A 16205-nucleotide genomic window follows, 5' to 3' on the forward strand; every position below is an offset into this window, starting at 1 on the left:
AGATGAGGTCTCACTATGTTGTGCAGGCTGGTCTCAAATTCCTGGCCTCAAGTGATTCTTCCACCTTGGTCCCCCAAAATGCTGTTATAGGCATGAGCCATAGTTTCTGTGGAATTGCAATAGAAATCATTAACAAAAAGATAACTAGAAAAATTCCCCAAACATTTGGAAATTAAGCAACATCTAAATTACACATAGGTCAAAGGAGAAATAAGGGAAATTAGAAAAACATTTTGGAATGAATGAAGGTGTAAACACAGTCTGTTACATTTGTGGAATGCAGCTAACGCAGTATATAGAGAGGAATTTGTACCTGCAAATGTTTTTATTAGAAAAGAAAAAAGATATAAATGATCTAAACTTCTGTAGCCAGACTGCCTTTCTAGATTCCTCCTCTCTGGGCAGGGCATCTCTGAAAGAAAGGCAGCAGCCCCAGTCAGGGGCTTATAGATAAAACTCCCATCTCCCTGGGACAGAGCACCTAGGGGAATGGGTGGCTGTGGGCGCAGCTTCAGCAGAATTTAAACGTTGCTGCCTGCCGGCTCTGAAGAGAGCAGCAGATCTCCCAGTACAGCGCTCGAGCTCTGCTAAGGGACAGACTCCTCAAGTGGGTCCCTGACCCCCATGCCTTCTGACTGGGAGACACCTCCCAGCAGGGGTCAACAGACAGCTCATACAGGAGAGCTCCAGCTGGCATCTGGCAGGTGCCCCTCTGGGAAGAAGCTCCCAGAGGAAGGAACAGGCAGTAATCTTTGCTGTTCTGCAGCCTCCAGTGGTGATACCCAGGCAAACAGGGTCTGGAGAGGACCTCCAGCAAACTCCAGCCGACCTGCAGCAGAGGGGCCTGTTAGAACAAAAACTAACAAACAGAAAGGAATAATATCACCATCAACAAAAAGGACGTCCACACAGAAACCCCACCTGAAGGTCACCAAAGGTAGATAAATCCACGAAGATGAGGAAAAACCAGCGCAAAAAGGCTGAAAATTCCAAAAACCAGAACGCCTCTTCTCCTCCAAAGGATCACAACTCCTCGCCAGCAAGGGAACAAATCTGGACAAAGAATGAGTTTGATGAATTAACAGAAGTAGGCTTCAGAAGGTGGGTAATAACAAACTCCTCTAAGCTAAAGGAGCATGTTCTAACCCAATGCAAGGAAGCTAAGAACCTTGAAAAAAAGGTAGAGGAATTGCTAACTAGAATAACCAGTTTAGAGAAGAACATAAACGAGCTGATAGAGCTGAAAAACAAAGCACAAGAACTTTGTGGAGCATACACAAGTATCAATAGGCGAATCAATCAAGCAAAAGAAAGGATATCAGAGATTGAAGATCAACTTAATGAAATAAAGCGTGAAGACAAGATTAGAGAAAAAAGAATGAAAAGGAACAAACAAAGCCTCCAAGAAATATGGGACTATGTGAAAAGACCAAACCTACATTTGATTGGTGTGCCTGAAAGTGTTGGGGAGAATGGAACCAAGTTGGAAAACACTCTTCGGGATATTATCCAGGAGAACTTCCCCAACCTAGCAAGACAGGCCAATGTTCAAATTCAGGAAATACAGAGAACACCACAAAGATACTCCTCGAGAAGAGCAACCCAAGACACATAATCATCAGATTCACCAAGGTTGAAATGAAGGAAAAAGGGTTAAGGGCAGCCAGAGAGAAAGGTCAAGTTACCCACAAAGGGAAACCTATCAGACTAACAGCAGATCTCTCAGCAGAAAGCCTACAAGCCAGAAGAGAGTGGTGCCAATATTCAGCATTCTTTTTTTTTTTTTTTTTTTTTTTTGAGATGGAGTCTCGCTCTGTCGCCCAGGCTGGAGTGCAGTGGCGTGATCTCGGCTCACTGCAAGCTCCCCCTATTCAGCATTCTTAAAGAAAAGAATTTTCATCCCGAAATTTCATATCCAGCCAAACTAAGCTGCTTAAGCGAAGGAGGAGTCAAATTCTTTACAGACAAACAAATGCTGAGAGATTTTGTTACCACCAGGCCTGCCTTACAAGGGCTCCTGAAGGAAGCACTAAATATGGAAAGGAAAACCAGTACCAGCCACTGTAAAAACATACCAAATTGTAAAGACCATTGACACTATGAAGAAACTGCATCAACTAACGGGCAAAATAACCAGCTAGCATCATAATGACAGGATCAGATTCACACTTAACAATATTAGCCTTAAGTGTAAATGCCCCAATTAAAAGACACAGACTGGCAGATTGGATAAAGAGTCAAGACCCATCGGTGTTCTGTATTCAGGAGACTCATCTCATGTGCAGAGACACACATAGGCTCAAAATAAAGGAATGGAGGAATATTTACCAAGCAAATGGAAGGCAAAACAACAACAACAAAACAGGGATTGCAATCCTAGTCTCTGATAAAACAGACTTTAAACCAATGAAGATCAAAAAAGACAAAGAAGGGCATTACATAACGGTAAAGGGATCAATGCAACAAGAAGAGCTATCTTAAATATATATGCACCCAATACAGGAGCACCCAGATTCGTAAAGCAAGTCCTTAGAGACCTACAAAGAAACTTAGACTCCCACACAATAATAGTGGGAGACTTTAACACCCCACTGTCAATATTAGACAGATCAATGAGACAGAAAATTAACAAGGATATTCAGGACTTGAACTCAGCTCTGGACTAAGAGGACCTAATAGACATCTACCGAACTCTCCACCCCCAAGCAACAGAATATACATTCTTCTCAGCACCACATAGCACTTATTCTAAAATTCACCACATAATTGGTATTAAAACACTCCTCAGCAAATGCAAAAGAATGGAAATCATAGTAGTCCCTCAGACCATAGTGCATTCAAATTAGAACTCAGGATTAAGAAACTCAGAACTGCACAACTACATGGAAACTGAACCACCTGCTCCTGAATGACTACTGGATAAATAATGAAATTAAGGCAGAAATAAATAAGTTCTTTGAAACCGATGAGAACAAAGACACGACGTACCAGAATCTGTGGGACACAGCTAAAGCAGTGTTTAAAGGGAAATTTATAGCACTAAATGCCCACAGGAGAAAGCAGGGAAGATCTAAAATTGACACCCTAATATCACAATTGAAAGAACTAGAGAAGTAAGAGCAAACAAATTCAAAAGCTAGAAGACAAGAAATAATTAAGATCAGAGCAGAACTGAAGGAGATAGAGACATGAAAAACCCTTCAAAAAATCAGTAAATCCTGCTAGCTAGACTAACAAAGAAGAAAAGACAGAAGAATCAAATAGACACAATAAAAAATGATAAAGGGGATATCACCACTGATGCCACAGAAATACAAACTGCCATCAGAGAATACTATAAACACCTCTATACAAAGAAACTAGAAAATCTGGAAGAAATGGATAAATTCCTGGACACATACACCCTCCCAAGACTAAACCAGGAAGAAGTTGAATCCCTGAATAGACTAATAACAAGTTGTGAAATTGAGGCAGTAATTAATAACCTACCAACCAAAAAAGGCCAGACCCAGACAGATTCACAGCCGAATTCTACGAGAGGTACAAAGAGGAACTGGTACCATTCCTTCTGAAACAATTCCAAACAATTGAAAAAGATGGACTCCCCCCTAACTCATTTTATGAGGCCAGCATCATCCTGATACCAAAACCTGTCAGAGACACAACAAAAAAAGAAAATTTCAGGCCAATATCCTTGATGAACATCAATGCGAAAATCCTCAATAAAATACTAGCAAACCGAATCCAGCAGCACATCTAAAAGCTTATCCACCACAATCAAGTTGGCTTCATCCCTAGGATGCAAGACTGGTTCAACATGACGGAAATCAGTAAACATAATCCATCACATAAACAGAACCAGTGACAAAAACACATGATTATCTCAATAGATGCAGAAAAGGCCTTCAATAAAATTCAGCCCTTCATGCTAAAAACTCCAAATAAACTAGATACTGATGGAACTTATCTCAAAATAATAAGAGCTATTTATGACAGACCCATATCATACTGAATAGACAAAAGCTGGAAGCATTCCCTTTGAAAACCGGTAGAAGACAAGGATGCCCTCTCTCACCACTCCTATTCAACGTAGTATTGGAAGTTCTGGCCAGGGCAATCAGGCAAGAGAAAGAAATAAAGGGTATTCAGGTAGGAAGAGAGGAAGTCAGATTATCTCTGTTTGCAGATGACATGATTGTATATTTAGAAAACCGCATTGTCTCAGCCCCAAATCTCCTTTAGCTGATAAGCAACTTCAGCAAAGTCTCAGGATAGGAAATCAGTGTGAAAAATCACAAGCATTCCTATACACCAATAATAGACAAACTCATGAGAGCCAAATCATGAGTGAACTCCCATTCACAATTGCTACAAAGAGAATAAAATACCTAGGAATCCAACTTACAAGGGATGTGAAGGATCTCTTCAAGGAGAACTACAAACCACTGCTCAAGGAAATGAGAGAGGACACAAATGGAAAACATTCCATGCTCATGGATAGGAAGAGTCAATATAGTGAAAATGGCCATACTGCCCAAAGTAATTTATAGATTCAATACTATCCCTATCAAGCTACCATTGACTTTCTTCACATAATTAGAAAACACTTCTTTAAATTTCACATGGAACCAAAAAGCCCGTATAGCCAAGACAATCCCAAGCAAAAAGAACAAAGCTGGAGGCATCATGCTGTCTAACTTCAAACTATACTACAAGGCTATGGTAACCAAAACAGCTTGGTACTGGTACCAAAACACATATAGATCAATGGAATAGAACAGAGGCCTCAGAAATAACGCCACACATCTACAACCATCTAATCTTTGGGAAACCTGACAAAAACAAGCAATGGAGAAAGGATTCCCTATTTAATAAATGGTGTTGGGAAAACTGGCTAGCCATATGCAGAAAACTGAAACTGGACCCCTTCCTTACACCTAATACAATAATTTAAGATGGATTAAAGACTTAAACGTAAGACCTAAAACCATAAAAACCCTAGAAGAAAACCTAGGCAATCCCATGGCAAAGACATGGCAAAGACTTCTTGACTAAAACACCAAAGGCAAAGGCAACAAAAGCCAAAATTGACAAATGGGATCTAATTAAACTGAAGAGCTTCTGCACAGCAAAAGAAACTATCATCAGAGTGAACAGAAAAACCTACAGAATGGGAGAAAGTTTTTGCAAACTGTCCATCTGACAAAGGACTAATATCCAGAATCTACAAAGATCAAATTTACAAGGAAAAAAGCAAATAACCCCATCAAAAAGTGGGCAAAGGATATGAACACCCACTTCTGAAAAGAAGACATTTATGCAGCCAACAAAGATGAAAAAAAGCTCATCATCACGGATCATTAGAGAAATGCAAATCAAAGCCACAATGAGATACCATCTCACACCAGTTAGAATGACGATCATTAAAAAGTCAGGAAACAACAGATGCTGGAGAGGATGTGGAGAAATAGGAACGCTTTTACACTGTTGGTGGGAGTGTAAATAAGTTCAACCATTGTGGAAGACAGTCTGGCGATTCCTCCAGGTTCTAGAACCAGAAATAACCATTTGACCCAGCAATCCCGTTACTGGGTGTATACCCAAAGGATTATAAATCATTCTACTATAAAGACACATGCACACATATGTTTATTGCATCACTGTTCATAATAGCAAAGACTTGAAACCAGCCCATATGCCCATCATTGATAGCCTGGATAAAGGAAATGTGGCACATGTACACCATGGAATACTGTGCAGTCATAAAAACAAATGAGTTCATGTCCTTTGCAGGGACATGGATGAAGCTGGAAACCACCATTCTCAGCAAACTAACACAGGAACAAAACTAAACATCGCATGTTTTCACTCATTAGTGGGAACTGAACAATTAGAACACATGGACACAGGGAGGAGAATATCACACACTGGTGTGGGCCTGTTGGTGGGTGGGGAGTTAGGGAGGGACAGCATTAAGAGAAATACCTAATGTAGGTGACAGGTTGATGGGTGCAGCAAAGCACTGAGGCACGCATATACCTGTGTAACAGACCTGCATGTTCTGCACATGTATCCCAGGACTTAAGTTATAAAAACAAACAAATAGAAAAACAACCAGAAGGCTGGGCGTGGTGACTCACGCCTGTAATCCCAGCACTTTGGGATGCTGAGGTGGGTAGATCACAAGATCAGGAGTTCAAGACCTGCCTGGCCAAGATGGTGAAACCCTGTCTCTACTAAAAATAGAAAAATTAGCCGGGCATGGTGGTGGACGCCTGTAATCCCAGCTACTTGGGAGGCTGAGGCAGAGAATTGCTTGAACCCAGGAGGCGGAGGTTGCAGTTGAGCTGAGATCGTGCCATTGCACTCCAGCCTGGGTGACAGGGTGAACCTCCCTCTCAAAAAAGAAAAAGAAAAAAGAAGATGTGGTACAAACACTCCATGGAATACTACCACCTGTAAAAATGAAAGCAGTTGTGTCCTTTGCAGCAACGTGGATGCAGGGATGCCATTATTCTAAGTGAATTAATGCAGGAACAGAAAACCAAATACCACATGCTCTCACTTACAAGTGGGAACTAACCGTTGAGTACACATGGACACAAAGAAGGGAGCAACAGACACCGGATCTATTTGAGGGTGGAGGGTGGGAGGAGAGTGAGGACTGAAAAACTGCCTTTCAGGTATTACGCTGATTACTTGGGTGATGGAATTATCTGTACATCAAACCCCTGCGAAACCTGCACATGTACCCCTTGAACCTAAGATAAAAGTTGGAAAGAAAAAGAAGGGCGAAAGTAAGAACAAACGCATTACAAAATAATATGTGCAAATGATCAGTAAACACACAGAAAGGGTACTCAAAATCTTTTTTATTTTATTTTTTTGAGACAGTTTCTCCCTCTGTCGTCCAGGCTGCAGTGTAGTGGCACCATCTTGGCTCACTGCAACCTGCTTCCTGGGCTCAAGCAATCCTCTACCTTAGCCTCCAAAGGGACTAAAGGTCATACCACCACACTTGGCTAAGTTTTTTGTAGAGACGAGGTTTCACTATGTTGCTTAGGCTAGTCTTGAGCTCCTGGGCTTAAGTGATCCACCTGGTTTGGCATCCCAAAGTGCTGAGATTATGGACATAAGCCACCGTGCCCAGCCTCTGAAAATCTTTAAATATCAGAAAAATACAAATTTATGTCATAATGAGATAGGATAATGCATACTTACTGGAATAACCAATAAAAGGTCTGATTATACCAAAGGTGGGAACTGATGAGGAATAAGTAGAGCTCTCGTACCTTGAAGATGTGATTGTAAGGTGGAAACAGTTTGGCAGTTTCCTAAAAATTTAAGTGCATATCTATACTTTGATCCAGTGATTTCATTTTGTATATTTATTCAAGAGAAATGTATATACCTGTCCACAGAAAGATTTGTAGATGTCTTAGCTTCATTTATAAAAGACTATAATTACATAATCCAAGTGTCCACCAATAAACAAGTTGTGTATTTTCATACAAGAGAATACTACTCAGCAGTGTGAAGGAGCAAACTATTGATACAATGCTTAGAAAAGTTATGTTTATAAAAAGGAGCAAGACACAAAAGTGTCTTTAATTCCATTAAATCAAATTTTGTAAAACTGATTTATAGTGGGAAAGATAAGATCAATGTTTGAGGCAGAGGTTGGTAGGGATTACCTGGAGAGGGATATAAAAGAGCTTTGGGGGTGAGGGAACTGTTTTATATCCTGTTTGAGGAGATTACACTTCATGTATATATTTGTCAAAGCTTATCAAATTGTACACTTAAGTGGCTGCATCTTATTATATATAAATTACTTTTCACTAAGATTGATTAAACATTTGGTTGGAAGGAATCAAATAGGTATAGCAGTCATTAAACTAAATGCAAATAGATTATATATTGTGCCAGTAAAATACCGTCAGATTATATATTGTCCCAGTAAAATACTGTCAATATATTGCGCCAGTAAAATACTGTGAGATTAGTTTAAGAAACAAAACCTAACCAAGTCCTGTTTCGAAGAAGCAAACTATTGAAAACTTGATAGACAAAGCTGAAAATAAAAGAGTTGAATAAAGATCTAAGATACAGGAAAATATCCAAAAGATCAGTAATTATAATAATATTAGACAAGGCGAAATTTAAATATCAAACTAGGTAAATGAATTGTTACTATCGTAAAAGACATAGTTTATGAACTATATATATATATAAAAAATATATATATATAATTTTTTTTTTTTTTTTTGAGACAGAGTTTTGCTCTTTCACCCAGGCTGGAGTGAAGTGGTGAGATCTCAGCTCACTGCAGCCTCTGCCTCCACCAGGTTCAAGCGATTCTCCTACCTCAGCCTCCCAAGTAGCTGGGATTATAGGCGCTTGCCACCATGCCTGGCTAATTTTGTTGTTGTTGTTTTTTTAGTAGAGACGGGGTTTTGCTATGTTGGCCAGACTGGGTTCGAACTCCTGACCTCGTGATCCACCCACCTCAGCCTCCCAAAGTGCTGGTATTACAGGTGTGAGCCACTGCACCTGGCCAGGATTTCAGTACGTGTTTATCAGAATTAGGTCTAGTAGATGAAAATACGAGTATAAGGAATTGAATAGTGCATTTAATAAACCTGATTATATGTGTGTAGAAATAATGTTTTAAATTCCTGGAATAGATCTTTTTTTAATGTCCAGGGAACTGTGGTCAAAGTTTAATGTCCAAGGTACTTGACCATAAAGAAAATCTTAACAGATGAGAAAAGTTGAGATTTTATAGGCTATGTTGTCTGGTAATAATACAGGTAAAGTAGAAAGAAATAACTATGAGATGACTCCTTTGAAACCTGCCTCCTGTTCCCCTATTCTCCCTATATTTGTTTCCACTGCAGAATTGCCTCAGTATTCTTGAACTGAGAAATTGGTAGTGGCAAGATCTTTATTCTTTATATTTGTAGACTTACATTATTGAAATGCCTTTCAGTTTGATGCCTTTGTGTGACTGCCAGTGAACTAGGTTTTCCTAGCATACAGGTGTTGCCCATGCCCACACCTAGATTATCAACGATACTGTAAAACTTGACCTGAAATTTTAGGTTGATATTCCTGGCCTTTCTCTTTCAAATTCCTTTAAACTTTCAGTAACCACTTGTGGGCCATTTATTAGAACACAGGGAATTTTGAATTAAAAACACATAATTTAAAAGAAACAGGAACACCTAATGCTGAGAGGATGTGGAGAATAGCATATTCTCATACATTACTGGTGCAAATGTGAATTGTTACAGCCTTTTGGAAAATAATTTGACAGCTTGGTTAACAATTAAAATTCATATTCCTTTTGGCCTAGTATACCTCCTCCTAAGATTTCTAATCTTAGAAATAAAAGCCCAAGTAAGGCCATATGTATAGGGATATTTATTGCAGTGATGTGCATATTGTCAGCCAACTGGAAACAAAATGAACATTAGTAGGGAAAGGCAGGAAAAATGATACCTCCATAGATGGGATATTATGCTACATAAAGAAAAAATAAATTAGACTAATACCAGATTAGTTTGAGAAATTTCCGTAAGGTTTTGTTGAGTGAGCAAAGAAAGATGCAGAAAAGTATGTAATAATTTGCGTAACCAAAAAATAATTTAAGAGAACCATGCCTATATCATAGGCTCATGAGTATGAAGAAAAGTATTTAGGAATTCCTGCTAAGTGGTTAAATGTTTACCTTGGTCAAGGGTGGGTCAGAGTAACTGGGGAAGTAGGTTAAAAAAAAAATTGTCTGTGATCATATCTGTGCATTATCTGTAAAATTATATAAATATGTATATTTAAAGATACTAAGTAAACATTTAAAATAAAACTGACCTGTTTCCCAGCCTGGGCAACATAGCAAGACTCATCTCTAAAAAAAAATATTAATTAAAATAAATTAGCTAGGCATAGTGGTGTGTGCCTGTAGTCCCAGCTACTCCAGAGGCTGAGGTAGGAGAATCACCTGAGCCCAAGAGTTTGAGGCTGCAGTGAGCCATTGAGCGTGCCACTGCACTCCAGCCTGGGTGTCAGAGTGAGATTCTGTCTCAAAAACAAAAAAAACAAAAACCACAATTATTTCTTTTCTAAAACTGATGTTGATTTGCAAACCTAAGTGTTCATGTGAAGTCCACTGAAACTCTTAGGAGTAGGAGAGGCATAGTGGAGAGCCATAAAACCTTTTATGTTAGGCCCTACAACAAAGAATCAAGGAAGTGTGTACACACACACACATGCAATAAAACAATAACCAGTGGGAAATTAACTAAGAAACTCGAAGCCTAGAGTAAGGTGGTTTTTGTGGGTGGTTGATACTGTTTTTTCAGGGACTTTGCATTCCTTTGATTTGTCATTTTTGGTGTTGGCTTTGTGTTTAGGCATAGCACAGGCTTTGTGTTCAGGCTGTAGTACTTCCAGCTGTAAAATCCAGCCATAGCCAAGTCCAGAGAGAGAAGAATGAGACGGTCTCTTCTTGGATGTTTGTCATAGGCTGTTTTTTTTAAAAGCATTTGCTAAGGCTGAGTCTGGGTTACAACTTGATTTTAGTGTTGTAGAGGAAGGTGTTTTAGGAATTAGGCAGAATTAGGCAAAGGAAGAAGTTGAGCTCCAATGCAGTCCTGACAAAGGGGAACTCTGGGTCAGGGTTGCTTATTTGAGTTGCCCCATGTTGGATTGAAATGCCTGGGCCTTTATACTCTTTATGGTATGGGCTGCCATGGGAAGGGCAAAACCTGCAGCAAGGCAGCCCCTGAAGGAATTGATGTTCTGCTGACCACCTTCCCTGCTGCTGCTGGCAGCAAGTCCTTCCTTGAAGAGGAGATCTAGGTGGCGTGTCTCCCTGTCCACACACTTTCTTAAGAATGAGAAAATATTTCCTGGAAGTCATCCATCAGATGTGCCCTCACATCTAAGTATTAGATTACATGCTGTGTCAGAGGTTCATGGTTACACATCATAGCCTTTTCGTACTTCTCTAGTAAAAAGAATTCTGATTTTGTGATGGGTACATGATTATCTGGGATAACGGCTACATTTTTCAGCCTCCCTCTACTTGTAGACATGTCAGTAACTTCTGGCTAATCGAATGTAAGTTGAATTTTCATGTGTGACTTAACAAGGGGAGAGAGGGTGTACCCTCCATTTTCTTTTCCTCCTTCCTGCTGGGTAGAATTTGGGTATAATAGCTGGAGCTTGAGCCACTATCTTGGATTATGAGGTAGAAACCACATGTTGGGGATGACAGAGCAATAGTATAGAACAGCATTAGGTCCCTGATGATCATGGAAATGCCTTGGATTTCCATGCTCTGGATTGCTTACCTTTGGATTTTTTTATCTTGGTGGTTAGTCCATTACTATTTAGGTTTTTCCGTCAGTTGCATTAAAGCCTAATTTTTTTTTCTCTCTCTCTATATATATGTGTGTATATATATATGTGTCTATATAGATATATATTCTTTTTTTAAAATAGAGATGAGGGTGTTGCTGTGTTGGCCAGGCTGATCTTGAACTGCTGACCTCAAGCAGTCCTCCTGCCTCAGCCTCCAAACTGCTGTGATTACAGGCAAGAGCCACCACACCCAGCCCACACCTAATTTTAATTGATACACATTTCTAATCAGTCAATGATAAGGGGCATGGGAAAACATGATTGGCTTCAACTAACATTTTGGGGTGGAATGGATTTTGGGGAGTAAGGCATGGATACATCTCTATCAGGCGAGTACAGCAGAGGGAGAGAAAGGCAAGAACATCAAGGGGTTTGCAGGGTATGATTCTTGTGATGGGCTATGGGGTCTTAACTAGGTATGTGAGAAAGTGACATGTGTGGATGGTAGGTGGTGAACAGTGAAGAAATGATAGTTCGGTGTATTGGTGATCTCCATGGGGCTGAAGACTCATTGGAAAGGGGGAAATAGGCTAAATGAACTGGAGACATGAGACAGTAGTCAGAGGTTAGGGTGCTTTTTTTGTGGGTAATGTTGTTACTGGTAATAGCAAGGGCCAGAGAAGGGGATGGCTAAAGAGGGGTGGAGGAAAAGATAGTTAATGGTGAGGTTAAGAAATGGAGAGGCTGGGTTTTGGATGGAACATCTTAGATGTTGATGCAGATAGTGGAATAGAGTGAACGATTTATTAATATCTGTAGTGCATTAGGAGTAGCTGGGAGATGACTCAGAAGGTAAGGGAGGCAGATCCAGAAGCGAGCTTGTGTTCCGAGTGGCTGATGTTGTTGAAGAAAGAGGGAAGAAAAATGATCTGGAAATAGCGTCCTTCTTAAATATTAAAAATTTTTATATAGCAGCAGATACTTGCTGGTTGCAGTGGCTCATGCCTGTAATCCCAGCATTTTGGGAGGCCAAGAGAGGAGAATTGCTTGAGGCCATAAGTTCAAGCCTGGCAACTTCGTGAGACTCTATCTCTACAAAAAATAAAAAACAGGCCGGGCGCGGTGGCTCAAGCCTGTAATCCCAGCACTTTGGGAGGCCGAGACGGGCGGATCACGAGGTCAGGAGATCGAGACCATCCTGGCTAACACGGTGAAACCCCGTCTCTATTAAGAAATACAAAAAACTAGCCGGGCGAGGTGGCGGGCGCCTGTAGTCCCAGCTACTCGGGAGGCTGAGGCCGGAGAATGGCGTAAACCCGGGAGGCGGAGCTTGCAGTGAGCTGAGATCCGGCCACTGCACTCCAGCCTGGGTGACAGAGCAAGACTCCGTCTCAAAAAAAAAAAAAAAAAAAAAAAAAAAAAAAAAAAAAAAAACAAATTTAAGAAATTTATGGCTGGGTGTGAAGGCTCAAGCCTGTAATTCTGGTGCTTTGGGAAGCCGAGGTGGGAGGATCTCTTGAAGCTAGGAGTTTGAGACCAGCGTGGGCAACATAGCGAGACCCATCTTTACCAAAAGGAAAAAGGATGACATAAAATTAAGATTTAGGTATGTTTTGTTCATTCCTGTTGCTTTTTATATTTTGCTGTCTTCTTTTTTCATGTATGTGATAAGTATTTGTTTCATCTAAATTTATGCAATCTGAATATAACTAGTCATTTTCTACTGGTTACAGTATGTGTTAATGTGCCCATTATGTTTAATTTGTATTATATTAAGAATTTAAAAATACTAATATATGAAAATATATAAAAATATATGAAATTAATATCATAGACTTAAGTTTTCTTTTTTGATTTAAATTACAGACTAACTGGATCTTCTGGGTTTGTAACAGATGGACCTGGAAATTATAAATATAAAACGAAGTGCACCTGGCTCATTGAAGGACAGTAAGTAGAAATGGCTGACTTAATTTTTGTTTTTTTAGCATAGAGGTCAGTGTGGCATTAGTTTTCCCACAAATAAAATTAACGATCTGTAGCATAAAGTACTTAAAACATTTACTTGATAACCTTTCATTTGACAAGTGAATTTTATTTTTCTTAGCCTTCATTAATTTAAAAGTTTCATGTTGATTTAATGCTGCAAATGAATTGTACACACCACAAATTTGTGTATTTCCAACTGTAATAGTTCAGAAATGGTTATTTTTTTAAATATATATATATATATTTTTTTATGGGACAGCGTTTTGCTCTTGTCACCCAGGCTGGAGTGCAGTGGCGTGATCTCGGCTCACTGCAACCTCCACCTCCCAGGTTCAAACGATTCTCCTGACTCAGCCTCCTGAGTAGCTGGGATTACAGGTGCTTGCCACCACGCCCGGCTAATTTTGTATTTTTAGTAGAGATGGGGTTTCACCATGTTAACCAGGATGGTCTGGAACTCCTGACCTCAAGTGATCCGCCCACCTTGGCCTCCCAAAGTGCTGGGATTACAGGCGTGAGTCGCTGCACCCAGCCACAGTTACATATTTTTAATGGTTTGCTTAAAGCATTAGAAAATTACAATATTGTGTTATTTTTCTAAGTATCTATTTTTGTTGTGGATAAGAAAATTGTAATAACTGTTATTGCTTAAGTGATCCCTTCTCTGGACCCACTGTGTCCCTCTAGCTGTTGCTTTTTTTCTCCTTGTCTTCATGGGAGACTTTTAAAGCAGTATTTCTCAAACTTTTTTGGTCTCAGGACTTCTTTACACTCTTAAACTTTGAGGATTCTAAATAAGTTTGTTTATTATTTATTTATTTATTTATTTTGAGATGGCGTGTCACTCTGTGGCCCAGGCTGGAGTACAGTGGTGTGATCTTGGCTCTCTGCAACCTCCAACTCCTGGGTTCAAGCGACTCTCCTGCCTCAGCCTTCCGAGTAGCTGGGATTACAGGCATGTGCCACCATGCCCAGCTAAGTTTTTGTATTTTGTAGTAGAGACAGGGTGTCACCATGTTGGCCAGGCTGGTCTCGAACTCCTGACCTCAAGTGATCGTCCTGCCTTGGCCTCACAAAGTGCTGGGATTACAGGCGTGAGCCACTGCCCCCGGCCCCAAATAAGTTTATGTTTGTCTGTGTTCACCATATTAGAACTTATAACCAACAAATATTATTTATTCATTTAAAAGCAACAATTGTAAGCCCACTACATGTTAGTACAAATGATATTTTAATGAAAAAGAACCTTATATTTAAAAAATTGTAGTGAAAAGAATGACATTGTTTTACATTTTTGCAAATCTCTTTAATGTCTAGCTTGATAAAAGAGCTGAATTATCATATCTTCTGCATTCACTTTGTTGCAGTATGTTATTGTGATTGAAACGTGTCAAGAAGATGAGGCCTCACTTGAATATGAAGTAGGAAAAAAGATATTAATAGTACAGTATTATAAAATAATTGTATATAGCCTTCTTGGATACCATATCAAAACTTAAGTAGTAATTTCTTAAAAGTAAATTGCAGTTTGGAATCTGAAACTATGTGAAGGAACTTCTGGTACTTGTTAAATTAAAATCCATTGGTTTTCTTGCACTGAGTGGATCTTTTGCCCATCTATGATTTGGTAACATGATATATAGGTCATTTGGAAAACAATAGGTCATTGAATTATGCAGATCTTCCATATGTTGATATATTTATTCCCTTACATAATATTTAAAAAATCACATTGGTTAATATCACCATCAGTCTCCTCAAAAAGTTCTAAGTATGGCAGATAACAAATTTTCCAAAATCCTGATTACTACTTGAAAGCTTGTATTTTATCTTTGGCAGCAAATACTGTCAGTTGTTTTCTTTGAAGTGACAGGCTTGCTTTCCTAATTTTTAAGAAAATGTCTGCCAGATATCCAACTCTGAATAACCATAATTTGTTTATTGTTCTTTCAAGTAAGCATGGTAAATGGTGTTGTAAGAAAAAAGTAGCTAATTCAGCTTGCAACTTAAACAGTAGCAAAAGTGGTTTTCATTGAGAAAACCATGGTGCTTCTATTAGGCAAGAGAAGTGTTTTATATTTACTTTCCATCTTGTCAGAATATTAAAGAGATGTCTACTAATTGGTCAGGATTTAATAAAATTAGAAGTTTTAAACTGCTTAATCAAGATATCCTTAAATGAAACTGGCAGTTTTTCTTTTTCCTGTGAGCAATTGGTGGTGAAGAACAGCAGTGATCACTAGTACCATTTGCTGCTGTTGTCTCAATTTGTTCTAAGATGCCCACAGTTTCACCCACCATTGCTCTTTGAACCATTAGTAAATGCCAGCATGGCGATAAAATATATGCTATCTTAGTTTTACTGTGAATATAGTTTTGACCTCCTGGGACTTCCCATAAGGGTCTCAGGACCTGTAGCATTTTGTGGACTTCATTTTGAGAAGTGCTGCTCTAAGGAGCTCTGCTCTGTCCTATCAGTTCATAACCACCTGACGCCCTCTTCCACTTGTTTTTCTGAATATGCTCTCAATGGTTGTTCTTCCTCAGTGTAAGCGAAAAACGAAGCAAAGAAACTTTCATTCCTCCTTTTCCTTATTCCCCACATTTAGCCTGTCAGTAAGTTCTGTCAGTTTTCCCTTTAGAATGTCGGCCAGGCACGGTGGCTCAAGCCTGTAATCCCAGCACTTTGGGAGGCCGAGACGGGCAGATCACGAGGTCAGGAGATCGAGACCATCCTGGCTAACACGGTGAAACCCCGTCTCTACTAAAAAAAAAAATACAAAAAACTAGCCGGGCGAGGTGGCGGGCGCCTGTAGTCCCAGCTACTCAGGAGGCTGAGGCAGGAGATT

General features: G+C 39.6%; 1 protein-coding gene across 2 annotated transcripts in view; it reads left to right on the forward strand.

Annotated features, from left to right (window-relative positions):
• ATRN (attractin) overlaps nt 1–16205 on the forward strand; it is a 180028-nt gene that overhangs the window by 42187 nt on the left and 121636 nt on the right. For both annotated transcript variants that reach the window (XM_025399043.1, XM_025399044.1), the window contains exon 2: nt 13234–13317. In XM_025399043.1, the coding sequence (XP_025254828.1) occupies nt 13234–13317 (84 nt within the window). The remainder of the gene's footprint in view (nt 1–13233; nt 13318–16205) is intronic.

The sequence above is a fragment of the Theropithecus gelada genome, chromosome 10 (genome assembly GCF_003255815.1).
Source record: "Theropithecus gelada isolate Dixy chromosome 10, Tgel_1.0, whole genome shotgun sequence".
Lineage (NCBI taxonomy): Eukaryota > Metazoa > Chordata > Mammalia > Primates > Cercopithecidae > Theropithecus > Theropithecus gelada.